The 13628-nt window shown below is 39.8% G+C and overlaps 1 protein-coding gene across 3 annotated transcripts; it reads right to left on the bottom strand.

The window, feature by feature from the left end:
* Positions 1–636: 636 nt before the first annotated feature.
* Positions 637–6163, bottom strand: RPL34 (ribosomal protein L34). 3 transcript variants are annotated; one of them, XM_080796937.1, is made up of 5 exons: positions 6098–6163; positions 4637–4710; positions 4455–4554; positions 4060–4163; positions 637–1697 (listed from the first exon to the last, which is right to left on the bottom strand). In XM_080796937.1, exons 2-5 carry the CDS (start codon positions 4699–4701, stop codon positions 1613–1615), a joined length of 354 nt encoding a protein of 117 aa, XP_080653063.1. In that variant the 5' UTR covers positions 4702–4710; positions 6098–6163; the 3' UTR covers positions 637–1612. The 3 variants fall into 3 exon arrangements, with proteins under 3 accessions (XP_080653063.1, XP_080653062.1, XP_080653064.1); XM_080796936.1 differs by having other exon boundaries at positions 5819–6115; XM_080796938.1 differs by having other exon boundaries at positions 5823–6112.
* Positions 6164–13628: the final 7465 nt, after the last annotated feature.

The raw sequence follows: 13628 nt of genomic DNA, 5'->3' as shown, positions 1-13628 counted from the left end.
GTCAAGCTGTTCTATGCACCCTGAGTGGTAGAGAGAAGCATATGGATGCTGGGCTGGCAAACAGAGGCCATCCCCTCCATAGCCAGTATTCAACAATTACAAACTAGGTTAGCTTACAAAGCAAGCAAATAATTTTTGAATTAAAATTTTTGAATTAAAGTGTTGAGACATTGTTTTTTAATATTTTAAACATACTCACTTTCATATTCTTATACAGAACACACACACCAAATCACCAAACTTGTCCCTGTAGTATGGGTTGGCCTAAGTCAGTGAAATGACTTGTTTCATCTACCTCAGAATTCCATTTTCCTTATAACCCCATTAGAAATCTTATTTTATATCATGATTAAACATTACAGAAGGTAACTCTATTACCTGGTGGACCTCAATTAAGACTAGGCTGACAACAGGGGCCTCAGCTATCATTTGTCTTTGTGGGGAGTGACAGTCATTTGATCAACCACTAAGTATATCATTTGCAAAAATCCTAAAAACAAATGGCTCTGGGTACTATTATATAACCTGTGTGCCTCCGTTTCCTTATTTGCAAACTGGGGATAACATAGGTGTCACGGGGCTGTTAAAGGGACTCAAAGAAGACGTGAAGTATTTTGAAGTGTCATACATGGAAAAGCCAGGGTTAGAAATTCTTTATTGCTGGAGTTCCTGTGCCAGCTTAGCCACTTACTAGCTCCAGGACACCTTTCCTCTTTAAAAGGGTGGTCACTTATAAGCGGAAACACTCCTCTGCCCAAGACATCTAAGTTACATCATACCAGTAACAGAACACCTAGATTGAGGAAAAGGGTCAAAATATATAGAAATCTCTTTTGATGACTAGATTTCTTGGCTTGTGCAAGTAGCTTGCCTCTGCTCTCTACACTCCCCTGAGATTAAAAATAAGCTTGACATGATCTGGAAAAAATGGTCTTGGAAGGCAATTCAAATGAACTAATGTACGTAGAATATTAGAAAATGCTTGGTACCGTCTAAGCACTGTAAGAATGAGCTACTCTCACTCTTTACATACTTTTATATTATTAAGAGTTGTTAGAAATATCATACAGCTTTCAAGAATAAATATAACCAAGGTCTGTTACTTTAATTTCTGAACTGATTATAAATTCAACATCAACGAGAGTTTGAACTTCATTAGATCTATGACAAGTTTTGTATATAAGAGCTCATTATTTGCTGAATATGAAGTTCCGAGCTCTCCAAAATAGACCATTTTGAACTGACCTAAAGAAATGGAAGGTTTAAATAAGATGGTGTAAAAGATTCCATTCCAAATAACTTACTGAACACTGTAATTCTGTCCTGTCAATGTTGGTGCTGAAGGAGACTCTATGGAAATTATTCAGAGGAATTAAAAGAAACATCCAGATATTTTAAGGGCCACTTTTCTCAAACCATCCAAGTCTTCCAGAGCTGCCATCAAAAAATTCTACCTATCACTGACCTCCATTTCCTATGTTTCAGAAAAAGCAATCACCTAAAAATAATGAAATCCCCCAACACCATAGAAATGGGTATACTAACAAATTACAACAGCAATAACAGATCAAGCCTTTTGATTTTTGTATTACTCAAAACAGCTTCATTTTTTTTATTTAGCTTTCTGACTCTGTGCTTGTGCCTTCAACACTTTCACAACGATTTTCTGCTCCTCGATAAGGAAAGCACGCTTGATCCTAGAAAAAAAAATATTAAATGAATACTTATAAGTAAACGAAACCTACAAGTACAGACTAAACACTCAGGAGCTGATATTAGAAGGGCAGACCGTTTAGCCGAAGGTCTCCTTCCTGCGCTGGCATTTAAAGCAGGATAATCCCTCAATTCTATGCTGATTGCACCTGCCCTCTTCTTCTGAGTCATGAAGGAATTATGTGTGCGGAATCAAAATGGTGGGTTAAAAGTTATTAGCAAGAGGCAATTTCTCAAGTGTGAAGATTCTACAGCCTGAATGAGGCCACCTCTGCGACTTACTAGCTATGTGATCTTGGACAAGTTACCTTCTCTGTCATCAGGTACAGCAGTAAGTTCATACCCATTTCACAAGACTTTATGAAGATGAAATTGGGAAAGAGATGCAATTTCTGTACTTTGAACCTCCATTTAGAGAGAAAGTACTTTTTATTAATCACTTTTATTACAGTGCATAGGACCTGACAAACAGCTGGTTCTCACTACCATTTGTTAAAAGCAAAGTTACCTCCAGAGAGAAAGCAAATTCCCCAAAAAACCTGTCCCACCTATGCTCTTTATTGGTACTCCTGTTTATCTAATAACCCTGCCTAAAATTCCTGGGATTTTGGACTCGTTCCCTAAACTTACTCAAAGACCAGACTCCTCTCAGTCATAGCTAACACTAACCTATAGACTACCAGTAGACCTACACCCAAATCTCTAAATCCTATTTTTAATAATGTTCCCATGATTATGTTAAGCAAAGTCTAGGAACCAAACACTGGTAAAAAGCCAAACCCTTTTCCCTTAAAACTAACTTATGACCCTCTCATCTCCAATATACCTTTCCAATCTCATTTCTCATTCCTTTACATTCCTTGCCTACAATGTCCTTTCAACCTCTTGGGCAACATTTACCTATCATTCAAATGCCATTCCCAGAGTCCCAGCAACTTCATGGTAATTATCTCCTCAAAACTTCAATCATAGTTCAGCTTTCCTGTATTCCATGCAAGTTACATTAATTTTCTATTTGTATTACTATAACATGCCTTACCATCCCCCTACAAATTAACTTCTGAAAGGCAGAGTGAACTTGCTAAGTTTGGTGCCAGATTTGGTTTAGAAACTTACTTTAACCATTTCATAGAACTGAATAAATTAGAGGCAACCCAGCTCCTTAACTTGTGAAGACCAACTTACCTCACAAATTCTTCCACTTATAAAATCATGTTTATAAAATCAGTGAGGTTAAAAGCAAGGGCCTCAATAAAAACTAGAATGAATCCCAGTGCTGTCCCTTAGCAGCTATGTGAATTTAAACAAGCCTTGGTTTCTTCACAAAAAGTAGAAGAGAAACCCGTCTCAGATGGACTTGTGACAATGTGTATCATCAGAACACCCAGTAAATGTTACCATCACAGACTCCACCGTTTCCATTCCTACCTAGGCCACTACTAATTCTTTCATGTAGCCAAGTCCTGTCCTCTACCTGGAACACTCTCATTTCCTATAACCCTCTCCACCCAGCCTTTAGGTCTTAATGCAGGTGCCAGTGCCTCAGCCTTCATGAAGAAGAGGAACTGAACTCTTCCAAGCACTCACCTTTTGTTGAAAGAATATGGTTACTATTCATTCTGCTGTAGGTTTAGATTCTGGCCCACCAAAGGCCCTGCTCGAAACCCATCAATCCCTCCATGTTTAAGGATCAAGCTAAAAATCTGTCTTGTAAGGGCCTTCCTATCTGTGACTTGTACCTCTCGTCTATTATCTCCCACAACACTGCTCCAGCCACACCAGAACTAGTTATTTTGTTTTTTAAAAAGATTTATTTTAAATATTTAAAAAGATTTATTTATTTGACAGATAGGAGATCAGAAGTAGGCAGAGAGGCAGGCAGAGAGAAAGAAGCAGGCAGGCTCCCCGCTGAGCAGAGAGCTGGATGTGGGGCTCGATCCCAGGACCCTGAGATCATGACCAGAACCGGAAGGCAAAGGCTTTAACCCACTGAGCCACCCAGATGCCCCACATCTAGTTATTCTGTTCCTACACTTTTAAGACCTTCCACTCTCCATCTACCTGAGTAACCTACAACTTACTAGTTTCTTACCTGCCTCCCCCACAAAACCAAGGTCAATTTAATTTCTACATCTAGCATAAGAATTCCCCGAAATCTCAAGTGAATTAGTTTGAACCAGCATTATTTATTAGTCTGTAGAGCACCAATTATCCCTAGTCTAGGAAGGATTCCAAAATATGCAACTTTTGTTTAAAGTTCACTAGTCTTCTATGATTAGCAGGCAATGGAACAGATACATGCGCACACAAGTTTAAGAAAGTCCACTGGATTTAAGTTCTATTTACCTGTCACGAACACACTTGGCACACATGGAACCACCGTAGGCCCTGCTGACATGTTTTTTCGTTTTAGACAACCTCATAAGCACTTTAGGTCTCACAGCACGAACCTGCAAAGTCAACGCTGAGATTATTTTGATGGTTTAACAGGAACTGTCCTGGATTTGACATGTGGGCAGGCTAGGTCAGAACAGGAAATGGTATACTCATTTATCTGAAAGGCATTTCACTGCATCTGTCATTTAGGTTTTAAAAGTCTATGTTCTTGACAGACTTGGATCGTGGATAATTAGTACTTCTCACCCTTCCCAAGTACTTCTCAACCTTCTCCTTCACTCATTCTCTTACCAAGGTATTAATGCTCACTAGCTCTTGTTATTCATAGCAGAAGGATCACTTACTCCTCGAAGTCGGCCTGGGCACACGCCACATGCAGATTTTGGTGCTTTCCCAACCTTCTTGGTATAAAGGTAAACGATTCTATTACCCGGGGTTCGGGACCTAGGAAGTGAGAGAATAGGGAAAAGCTCAGCATTCTGCAGAGTAAACAACAACATGTATTTTGAATTTCAGAAATACTTACAGCCTAGTTTTATTAGAGGCTGTATTGTAGGACAGCCTACGACGGTAGGTCAAACGCTGGACCATTCTGAATGCCTGAATTAAGAATGGAATAAAACTGAATTGTGGAAATAATTCAAACCTCACAACAAAACGGCATCACATAATTCATACATTCCATATACATATTCTTATATACAATAATCCTTAAAGTACCTTATGAAAAGAACTCCATGCTTTAAAACTACTTATATTTAAAAGTAATTGGTAAGAATGCTAGGAGGCCCATGTTTGTTTTCCTGATAGTAATCAATGATGGCACTTAATTAAAATCTGCCAGACTTTTTTCTCACTAAATCTGATTCTGGTCGGCGTGATGTCCAGAAAAGTGTTACTAACAGGCAAGTTCACAACAAGTTTTTAAAAGAAAACTGCACCTGAACATTTAAGTTATACCCTCACTTATGCCATCCACTGGAATATTGCACAAGGGGCTACCCAGCCTCCTTGTCTGGAAAACAGATTTTCACCGAGTTCACATGGCTGTCATTAAGATTAAATGACAGAAGCGAACCTGCTCAACCTACTGGAGTGTCTGTCCTATAAAAGAGGCTCAGGGCTCAGTGTCTTGCCCCAAAGTAGCATGTGGGACAAGTCAAGGGCCAACTAATACTTATTTTGGTATCAAACTGTCTTTGAATTACAGCATCTTTTTTTTTCCTCATTTACCAACAGAAAATAATACTGAATGAGGTCACTTAGCAAATTGGATATGCAAGTACGCACAGGAACCGTTTTTCAGTTAACCACTCAAAAGTAACATGAAAACGTAAATAAGACTTGAATCCTCTTTTTTTAACCCCAAACTTCGCAATCACTACATCACATGCGATGTGAAAGAAAACAGCCTTCATTTGTTGGTATAAGCTCCTAACATTACACCAAAACATAACGGTTGACACCAAAGGCCAATGCGGGAGATCCAAACAGCCACCATTCCGTTTACAGCTCCAAAACCAAGACAGAATACTCCCTCTGAACATTTCTTATCTCCCTCGGTACTGGCCTTGGAAATGAAAACATTCTGAAATAACCACCCGGACATACTGGTCGTCCGCCATCCCAAAGCCTAAACACATATGCAGGCCCAATGATAAAATGTGTGCGTAAGATATAAAATGTTCTGCGATGTCGCAGTCTCAACCTGCCGGATGACAACTCGTAGGTCTCCAAACGCGACTTCTAAGCCAGCAAAGGCCCGAGCGGTGAGCTCCGGGTACTCCCGGCTCGGGAAAGGAGGTCCGGATGAATGGCTGTCTGAAGCTAAAAAGCCGGGGACCTGCTCACCACCAGCCTTCCTCCTGAACCTTTAACCCCACGCCAGTTCAAAGGGCTAAGCCTGAGAGATCCTTGCTCCCCCAACTCCCCCGATGGCAGCCGATTGTAAAAGGACTGGATACCGAGGCGTTAAAGCCAACCATACCTACGGAAGCCGTCCCCGGAAGAGGAAATCGGAAGCGCTTGCAAGTTTAAAGGTTAACTCTGACGCGTCGGACGGGAAGTTACGTCAGAACCAGCGCCGCCTTGGTGTACGGATGCCACCCAGCGCCCCACAGTGGGAGGGAGATGCGTAGAGCTGCCATGTTGTACGGCAACTGGCGAGCCGTCCTTGCCTGGGGGCCTGCACGTTAGCAGTCCTCAACAGCGCCACACAAAGCTCTTCCGGGAATCGCTGGAGAAACAAATGCAAATAACAAAGGGAGCTGCAAAGGGCAGGGGTGGGACAAAGTCAACTTTTTTCATTCAGAGGGACGCAACCACGCATTGAATCTAAAGGACACCGGCTTTGTAGTTAGTCGCGGATTTAGATCCCAGTTCTGACACTTGTTACTAGGTGACCTTTGTAAGAGAGTAAAGAGTTACTCTAAATGTCCCTTCTTTTTTCTTGTCATTCATTCAAAGCACAAGGTTAACAAATTGGATTTAAATCTAGTATCTGCTAATTATTAGCTGTGTTATTTTGAGCAAGTCTTTTTTCTTCTAAGATTTTATTTATTTATTTGACAGAGATCACAAGTAGACAGACAGTAGGATTGGCCTGAAAGAATATGATGCAAGGCATCAGCAGCTTCTGCTATGCTAAATAAGAATTCAAGGTTGGTGATTTTTTTTCCTTTCGGTACTTTGAAAATATCAGTCTGTTGTGTTTTGGTTTCCATGGTCTCTTGAGAAGTCAAATCATTCTTATTTTTTCTTCTTTAAAAGGGACTTTTTTTTCTAGCTATCTTTGGGAACATTTTCTCTTTAGTTTTGGTTTCCATTAGTTTTACTATGATGTGCTTAGTAAAGCTTTTTTTTTGTTCTGGGTTTTTTATAGGGTTTTTTATATCTGTATCTTGAGATCTTTCATGAAATTTTAAGAAATTATCAACCATTATCTGTTCAGATATTGCTTCTGCCCCATTCTCTTTCCTTCTGGGAACTCCGGCTCCACACTATATTCTTATCGCTGTATCTCTAGGTCTCTCTTCTAGTTATTAGTTGCAGTAAAACCAATCATCTCAAACTTAGTGTTATAAAATAACAACCATTTTATTATGCTCCTGGTTTCCACTATGCTCAGGGTCTGGGCCCTAATTCCAGCATGGGGGAGGTGAGGGGAAGGAGGTGCTTCCCAAGAGTGTCTACCTAGAGATAACGTTGGATCCTACAGGTTAAGGACTCAGTCCCACAAAACTGCCTTTCACTTCGGATGTCCCTCATGAGTCCAGTTTGCTACCTGTGTTTCTGACCAGCTGGCTCTAAAGCAGAAGTTCCCATGACTCCTCCTTGGGTTTGAGAGTGGCTCATAGACCTCAGGAAATCCATTTTCCCACCAGATTACCAAATTATTACAGAAGGTATTAATACTAGATGGAGACATACACAGGGTGAGGGCCCCCAAAGAGGATCTTTTGTTACGATGGAGTTTAGGCCTGGCGCAGTGACACATGGAAGTGTTTTGGTTCCCCAACCAGTTCTGGAACCACATGGTTGGTTCTTCAGGCAACCAGCCCCTAGCTTTAGGTGAGGCCCCAAAGTCACCACAGTAACACAACAAAAAACTTTCTAGCTCTTATCACTTAGGAAATTCAAGGGGTTTTAGGAGCCATGTGTCAGAACAAGACCAAATATTTATTTCCTATTTTATTAAAGATTTATTTATTTGAGAGAGAGAAGGAAAGTAGGGGGAGCAGAGGGAGAGGGAAAGGGAGAGAATCTCAAGCAGATTCCCTGCTGAGCACAGAGCCCAATGTGGGGCTTGATCTCACCACCCTGAGATCATGAGCCCAGCTGAGATCAAGAGACAGAATGTTGAAACAACTGAGCCACCCAGGTGCCCCTGTATTTCCTTTTTTAAATCATCATATCACAAACCAACCTAGATTCAAAGGCAGTGGACTTATATTCTCGCCTCTTGATGGATAGATTATCAATAATTTTAAGATTGTATTTTATTTACTTATTTTCTAAAGATTTTATTTATTTGGGAGAGGGAGAGAGACAGCACAAGCAGGGGTGGAGGCAGGGAGAAGGAGAAGTAGGCTCCCCACTGAGCAGGGAGTCTGACACAGGGGTCAATCCTAGGACCTCAGGATCACAGCCAGAGCCGAAGGCAGACACTTAACCGACTGAGCCACCTAGGCAGCCCTTTAGGATTGTATGTTAAAGTCACACAGTTTCCCACCCTCTCATTAGTATTTACCATTGTTTTGTTTTTCAGTGCTTCGTTCTGCTTTCCTTTGATCTGTCTTCTCCTTCATTAATTCTCTCTTCAGTATATTAATGCACTGTTAAGCACATTGAAAGATTTTTTAAATTTAGTTATTGTATTTTTCAGCTCTACTCTTTCCATTTGTTTCTCTTTTTATGCTTCCCATTATATGCTGAATTTTTCAATCTTGACTTCTATTACCTTGAGTGCTTGAGTATGTTCAGGATAATTATTTTAGTGTTTTATGATCGATAACTCCATTATCTGAATTCTGCATGGATGTCTTTCTTTTGTGATATTTCTCTTGGCTTTTGTTATCTTATCTTCTCATGTGGCTGATTGCTTTTTATAGATTTCAAGATATTTTATATAAAACATTAAAAATAATTTAAAAATTTGCAAATTAACGCACATGCAAATTTTAGAATCAAGTTGTTTAGCTCCAATAAAATTTTTTCTGGCATTGTTATTCTTCTATATTTATATATTAACTTGCGAAGAATGACCTCTTTATGATGTTGAGTCATTGTATCATGGGATATCATTCTGCTTATTCATCTCTATTTTTAAAGTTTTATTCATAGAGATTTTACACATCTCTTACTAAGTTTATATATAGGTGTTTAACTGTTTTGTTGCTGATGTATATGGCTTCCTCTTTTCCATTACTCCATTTAACTGTGTTCTTTTCATTGAAGGCTGTGAATTTTTGTTTATTAATTTATATCCTGCTGTCTTACTAAATTCTCATATTACTGGTATTTAATTTTTTATTAATTTTTGGATGGTTTCCAGGTATATTATCCAGGTATATTCCCTCTTCCTTTCTAGTTCTTATGCCTCTTGTCCTGTTCCATTGGCTGATCCTTCAAATGCAATATTAAATAGTAGTGTAGATAATGGGCATTTCTGTTTTTTGAACCTGACATTAACAGGAAAGAGTCTACTAAGTTCTGTGTTAAGAAAATAGCCATCAATTACTACTTAATTGTTTTTTGCTTTCTTGAACCATGTCAAGAATAGGTTTTGAATGTGTTAATTTTCTTCTCAGTATCTGTTAAGACACTATTAAGATCTATTAAATATCTAGTAAGATGATAATTTAAATATTCTCCTTAGATCAGTTAATGTAGTCAGTAATATTTGGGCAGTGGAGGAAAGATGGGGGACCTTTTCTAATTTGCACAAAGGCATCATGTTATTCCTGCTTCATTGGCTATTTTGCCTGCCTTGAATGCTCTTCTCCCAGATATCTACATGGCTTACTCTTACTTTTTCTGCTTCTTTGTTCAAGCTCCCTTTTTCTATGAGGCCTATTCTAAGTCTCCCATTTAAATTGCTCATTTATGTCCTTCATTGGCTCCCCAGTCTCCCCACCCATCCCACCACTGCCCTGTTCTGTTTACTCTGCACTTACCAATTTCTAACATACTATACATAGTTACATACACATATGTGTGTGTGTGTGTGTGTGTGTGTTTAATATATTTTGTCCACCTCCATTAGAAGTATGCTGCATGAGTACAGAGATTATGTCCTTTTATTTATTTATTTATTTTTAAACATTTTAGTTATTTGTTTGACAGAGAGAGATCATATGTAGGCAGAAAGGCAGGCAGAGAGAGAGAGAAGGAGGGGAAGCAGGCTTCCCGCTGAGCGAGAGCCCGATGCGGGACTCAATCCCAGGACCCTGAGATCATGACCTGAGGCGAAGGGAGAGGCCCAATCCACTGTGCCACCCAGGTGCCCCCCAAAATTATGTCCTTTTAAAAACACTTTTTGATGGATACATTTTCAATACCTAGGCACGTGGAGCATAGTAAGCACTAAAAAAATATATATTATTTTTTAATGAATGAATGAGATTGGAGACAAAGAATGGTGAGAGGGAGCATTTGGATTTGAGCTTCCTATTCAAGAAGAGCTTGAACTCAAGAATTTCAACAGTATTTCTAGATGAGGTTATAGAGGTAGTCATTGAGATACAGGACAGAAATAGAAAGACTTTCATGGTAGAACTTGTATATACTTTGTCCCATTATTGGGTATCACACATTGTAGAGCTCCATGAATAAAGTGTTTTATTAATCCTGTGATTATTTGTGACTAGCTCAGTTCTGTCACTCAGCAGTTTGTGTATTAAACATTTTAACTGGTTCCGTGTAGACATTCCAGATACGTGGTGGTTTTGGTGATCTTGCTTTGGCAGGTCTTCATTTTAAAATTTATATGTTTCTTCCTCGACTTATGGCAGGGTTACATCCCAATGAACTCCTCATATCCTGAAGACAGTGTAAGTTGGAAATGCCTGTAATACACGTAACAATGCGTGAACATCCCAGCTCAGCCTAGCCTACTCTCATTGTGCTCAGAGGACTCACATTAGCCTACAGTTGAGCAAAACCATCCAACACAAAGCCTCGTTTGTCATAAAGTGTTGAACATCTCCTGTAATTCGTCGAATATGCTTCTGGAAGTGAAAACCAGGGCAGTTGCCTGGGTGCGGGATGGTCGTCCGTGTGTCGGGGGTTCACCCTTGGGACGGTGCAGCGGGCGGGAAGCTGTGGCTGCTGCCCCTGCCCAGCATCATGACAGAGTACCCTACGAGGGACCGCCAGCCTGGGAAAAGAGCCAAATTCAAAATTCCATGGTGGTTTCTAGCGAATGTGTATTGCTTTTGCACCATGGTGAAGTAGGACCATGGTCAGTCGAGGACGTTCTATACTGGGAACCTCAAGAGAAATAGCAGAAGTGGTCTCAGCTTTCCGGATCTCTGACAGGCCCTGCCAGGGCCCTGGGGGTCCCCCTACACTGGAGCTCTGGGTCTCCTCACCTCCTATCCTGCCCTTGGGCTAATTGCGTCACCTGTGACTTTCATAGCTTTGCCATTTAGAGATAGAGCTCTCATTTAGAGATGATTTTTACTACAAAGAGTTAAAAAATCAGAGCATTTTAGCCACTCTAAAATTTAGAAATAGGAATTTGAGACAAATTAGATTTTTCTAATAGAAATGTTCTGAGCCTAATGCCCTAAAGGGGAGTAAGGAAACCAATTAACTTTAATTTAAATAATCATGTCTTAAGTAGCAAATGAACCAAGTTCTATTGTTAAAGAACAACTGTATTAAATCCCTGAAAGGTTAGCTTCAAAATGGCATTAATGGAGTGGTTTCATGTCTTACTAATGAAGTAAGTTTCCATTGGTCACTGTAACTTCTGTTTGTTGTCTCACTGGGCATTGTTACTGAGAGGAGAGGAGGGGACTTGAGAGCAAGGATAGAATAATCGTGTGAAATTGCCAGTGATGTTCATCTTGCTAGTAACTTATTTTTTTTTAAGTGACAAAGAGAAAAGCCAATAATTTTATTCCTGAGAAAAAATAGTATAAGAAAATGTAAGAAAAGCTTGTTTTCTTATTCTAAAATTATGTATATGGCATATGATTTTTTGTTTGTAGTTTCTCTTTGAAAATAATGTATTTGTGATGACCGAGATCACTGTTTATAACCACAATGACTGAGTTTCAGCCAATATTTATAAACATGAAGGCAACCATCAACAATGTATTAATAAGAATATTATTATACTAACATCTGGCAGTGGGTTAATGCTGAAGATGCGTTTTTTTTAAAGATTTATTTATTCATTTTAGGGGGGAGGGGGGAGAGAGAGGGAAAGGGGCAGAGAGAGAGCAAGAGAGAGTCTGATGAAAACCTCCCGTTGAGCATGGAGCCCAACGCAGGGCTCGATCTCACAAACCTGAGATCATGACCTGAGCTGAAACCAAGAGTTAGAAGCTTAACCAACTCAGCCAGCCGGGTGACCCTGAAGATGCATTTTGGATGAGCTTATATAATTGAGTAGAAAGAACATGAATAAGGCAGAAAGACAGTATAAATCTAGATCATGGAAGGCTTTCAGTGCTAATTCTTACGCTTTCTCTATGTGGTCCTCCTCACGTGCTGCCTTTGTGACCTTAGAAAAGCAGGTTAACCTCGCTGAGACTCTCTCTTTACCTCTAATATGGGGATAATAAGGAGAATTAACAGAAGTAAAGTGTGTGACTGAGGCTGGCACACAGTGGAATGAATAAGAAGTAGTGGTCTTAGCATTGTCGCCTAGAAATGAGATGCTACTTTCTGCTCTCCTTCATTATCCAGTTTTGCATATCACACATCAGTATCACACCGTGTGTGCTACTAATGTTTTCTGTGTTTCTGGGGGAGCCTTTTAATTTTCCTTGTGCTATTTTGTGGAAGACGTCTAAAGAAGCCCCCACAGAATTTTCCAAAATGGAAAATGGCGTGGCTTGACAGAAAAAGACAGAAGCCTTTAAAGGTTTGGTACACCAAAGCCTTGATTTTTCTGAAGCTACTTTTTCTCTTCAGAACAAACACTGCCTTGGCTGGCAACATGACCTGTGACTTGATCCAATTATTTATGCAAATCAAGACAATTTTTTTTCTTGTGAAGGACTCGATGAAATGATGCTATAGAAAAATCCAGTGCATTTCCAACATTGCTTGCTCCACAGTGATACTATTTTGTAGCAAGAGGAAAATGATTTGGCAGAAAGCTCTTCCACCCCTACACGGAAAGTACATAATATGTTTGTGTTGAAACTTTTTCTTCCAAAATGTCATAACCCCATAAGAAAGAGAATTAAAATCCCGTTATTTTAATTTCCATCTAGCCACAAGATAAGTAAAGTTATCATTGAAATTCTAATTAAATGGGATGATTGACTAAGGTAGCACATCAAAGAAGAGAAGTGAATATGATAAGTCGAAGACTTATTAATTAGTCTGCGTGGAAGAAATTCCAGGGATGTCAAGCTGAGCCTGCTGCAAGGAGAAAAAAAGCAGACAAGAAAACGTTCGTTTCTTTGAAGTTAGGAACTGAGATAGGGATGGCGGTAATTGTGTCTGACTGGATCCAGTAATGAAGAGCTGTAAATCAGACCTCAGAATCGAAGGAAAGATTCAAGTAACGAATTTGGCCGCCCCCTCCCCCCCGCCCCCCCGCTGCGAAGAAACAGAATGCAGAACACACTAATTGACCCAGCCTATTTCCCAGTAGTTCTCTGTTATTATTTATTAATTTTTAATTTCTGAATTATTTACGTCCTGGGAAATTATTCTTGACAGCCTGTTAGGCGTGCCAGAGTTAATGGAGGATGAAAGGACTGGTACCAGAATTAGCAGGGATGTAGTCACAGGCTACTGGATTTAATGATTGGGGAAAGAAAAATTGATTTCAC

Source organism: Martes martes (genome assembly GCF_963455335.1).
Source record: "Martes martes genome assembly, chromosome: 2".
NCBI lineage: Eukaryota > Metazoa > Chordata > Mammalia > Carnivora > Mustelidae > Martes > Martes martes.
Note: the sequence above shows the minus strand (reverse complement) of the source record. Positions and strands in the feature narration are given on the sequence as shown.

Excerpts from the sequence above, each read along its gene's own strand:
- RPL34 (XM_080796937.1), bottom strand. The coding sequence starts at position 4,701 with ATGGTCCAGCGTTTGACCTACCGTCGTAGGCTGTCCTACAATACAGCC. Across the intron at positions 4,164-4,454 it reads GCCCAGGCCGACTTCGAGGA|GTTCGTGCTGTGAGACCTAA; the intron begins GTAAGTGATCCT and ends TTGACTTTGCAG. Across the intron at positions 1,698-4,059 it reads GCCAAGTGTGTTCGTGACAG|GATCAAGCGTGCTTTCCTTA; the intron begins GTAAATAGAACT and ends TTTTTTTTCTAG.